This window comes from Engraulis encrasicolus, chromosome 11 (genome assembly GCF_034702125.1).
Source record: "Engraulis encrasicolus isolate BLACKSEA-1 chromosome 11, IST_EnEncr_1.0, whole genome shotgun sequence".
In the NCBI taxonomy this organism is placed as follows: domain Eukaryota; kingdom Metazoa; phylum Chordata; class Actinopteri; order Clupeiformes; family Engraulidae; genus Engraulis; species Engraulis encrasicolus.
This window is the reverse complement of record NC_085867.1, coordinates 20,153,205-20,155,704: the sequence shown is the minus strand read 5'-3', so window position 1 is coordinate 20,155,704 and position 2,500 is coordinate 20,153,205. Positions and strand designations below refer to the sequence as shown.

The following is a 2,500-nucleotide window of genomic DNA, read 5'->3' as shown; positions in this document are numbered from 1 at the left end:
AGCCCTTCACAAAAATGCAATGCAGTCAGATTGTTTGCAGACCCACACTATTTTTTAATCAAAATAGATTGCTGGCCTAAATGGGATGATTAAATTGGATAGTTTTAATATTTAACAAAAATTGGCTGGTCTGGGCAAATAAATAAGATGGAGTTTTTTTCTAATATTAATCAAAATGGATTTATAGAATTTGTGGGAGAGAGAGCTCTTCATTTTCAATTACAGTATAGGGTGGATAATACTGTATTCCCAGAGGCTGAATGATTTCATACAGATTTACTCAATATGCTAATGATGGCCTAATTTCCCGTACAGCCCGAATTGTTTTCGCCGTACTCATCAGACACACAATTGTGAAATCATTCAGCATTATCTACAGCGCTCTCCATGCCATTATCCAAATAAGATATTCTCACTTGAGATGCACATTAATCTTCTCATTCACTGGGAGGAATGGCCTCTGATTAGCCTCGTGTTCCAGCAAATTACTGTGAAAGTGTATCATATGCTGATGTTCCATGCGCTAACAGATGGAATGAAACATTGAAGCATCTTCAACTTTAAAAACCCACCTGCAGTGAGAGCTACCAGAGGAATCTAACTCGTGAAAAAAACAGACTACACTAACCTGTTAACTGAATGCTGTATACACCCTAACTACACAAACTTTATCAGGCGGAGGTTATTTATGCCATTGTTGATATGTTGCAAGAATAAACCATAGGCCTAAATAAAAGGAGTGTGAAGGAATAATCCAAACCAGAAGTAGGCCTACAGTAGGCTATATGCATAGCAGTGCAGAGATTTCTCTCAGAATTAGTGCTGACAAGTGGTGGTTCAACAAGTCTTGTCGTAGCTTAACAGTTTATGTGTGAGGAGTCTAGAGTTACATACAAAATAAAATACCAGCCAAATCATTGTATGTCTATTGTGTGTATGTCTAAGGGTTTCTTGATGGCAGGCAGTGTCCATTTCCTCTCAAATCCTCATTTTACTGCGTAGGCTATATCAGTGTTTCTCAACCTTTTTTAAGGCGAGGCACCCTTTCAATTCATGAAAAATTTCAAGGCACCCCAAACCAACAAGCCGTAACATGGCATCGCATCCGATACCACACAAGCTTAGAAAAGTAACACATTTGGAGACGTCACACGACCTACATTTGAAGTTGCAGCTGACAGGGGCGACCTATATTTACTTTATTGTGCATAAATGGCAGATGAAAGATTCCACTGACTAGCATTAACTCAATCAACTATCAATTTAGACAAATATGTACAGTATTATATGACATAATTTATTTATCAGCCGTTTCCGCGGCACCCCTGAGGGGGGCCTGCGGCACCCCAGGGTGCCCCGGCACCCCTGTTGAGAAACACTGGGCTAGATGCAAAACAGACCAACGTGCCTTTCAAGCTGCTACTGGTGAAAAATAAACCCCACTTACAGTAATTAATTCCGTGGAAAATCATAACAACTCTCGACATTCAATTGCCTCTGAAAACATGCCCTTACCTTAATCTGTAACACATCACCACTGCATGCAACCTATAAACTACTTTAATCAAGTGGTTACACAAACACTCATATGTGTATATGGAGCTAATGCTTGTAAGCAGAGGAGTAGTGAGTATAGCCTAATATTTGTGTTCATAACGACTTGATATGAGTGGTGCATATAGCTGCACGCACCTGGGATGATCTTGCACTGCTTAAAGGTCTCCATCAGACTGTACATCTCCTCCTCGGTCAGAAGCAGGTTCACATTATCCTGGAGAGATGACGAGACAAGATAAGACAAGACAAGAGAGGGGAAGAAGATAAGATAAGATAAGATAAGATAAGATAGGATAAGATAAGATAAGATAAGATAAGATAAGATAAGATAAGATAACGCAACGCAACGCAACGTGACGTAACATAGCGTAACATAAAACAGCAGGTAACAACAGGTATATAAATAGGACATGAATAAATACGTAATAAATAATTGGCCTATTTTAAATAAATAGATAATACAGATTACATGAGATAAGACAGTACTTTAATGTTTGCACAGAAAATGGCCCTGCATCGTTTTCCTGGCTGCCATCCAAAGCATTCCCTTAATGGTATCGGATAAAATGAATACATATTTTTTTAATGAGCACATAAACTATTATTGAGTTAAGCCTTCAGATTAGACATCAAAATGCTATCTTGGACTTTTTTTTCTTCATCAAATGCTTCCTAAGTGCAAATTCAGATCAGATCAACAGAAATGTATGATCATGGTTCAGTTGTAGAATTTCCATATAAGAAAAATGATAATGGAAAAAAGTATTTACATTAATCATGACATTTCACAAGAGCAGAACGCAGAATAATACAATATTGCACATCAGCTGTTGGAATGATTTGAAATTATTTTTCCATTAATGAATTGTTACATATCTTGGATTTCTAATCTCCATAAAAGTTCAGATTGTTCTGCTGCAATCTGCATTTCTCTGGTAAGCGA

The 2,500-nt window shown here is 37.7% G+C and overlaps 1 protein-coding gene across 1 annotated transcript in view; it reads right to left on the bottom strand.

Annotated features, from left to right (window-relative positions):
• Positions 1-2,500, bottom strand: part of phf24 (PHD finger protein 24) — a 90,701-nt gene that overhangs the window by 20,388 nt on the left and 67,813 nt on the right. Inside the window, exon 4 of the mRNA XM_063211245.1 lies at positions 1,693-1,771. Within this exon, the coding sequence (XP_063067315.1) occupies positions 1,693-1,771 (79 nt within the window). The remainder of the gene's footprint in view (positions 1-1,692; positions 1,772-2,500) is intronic.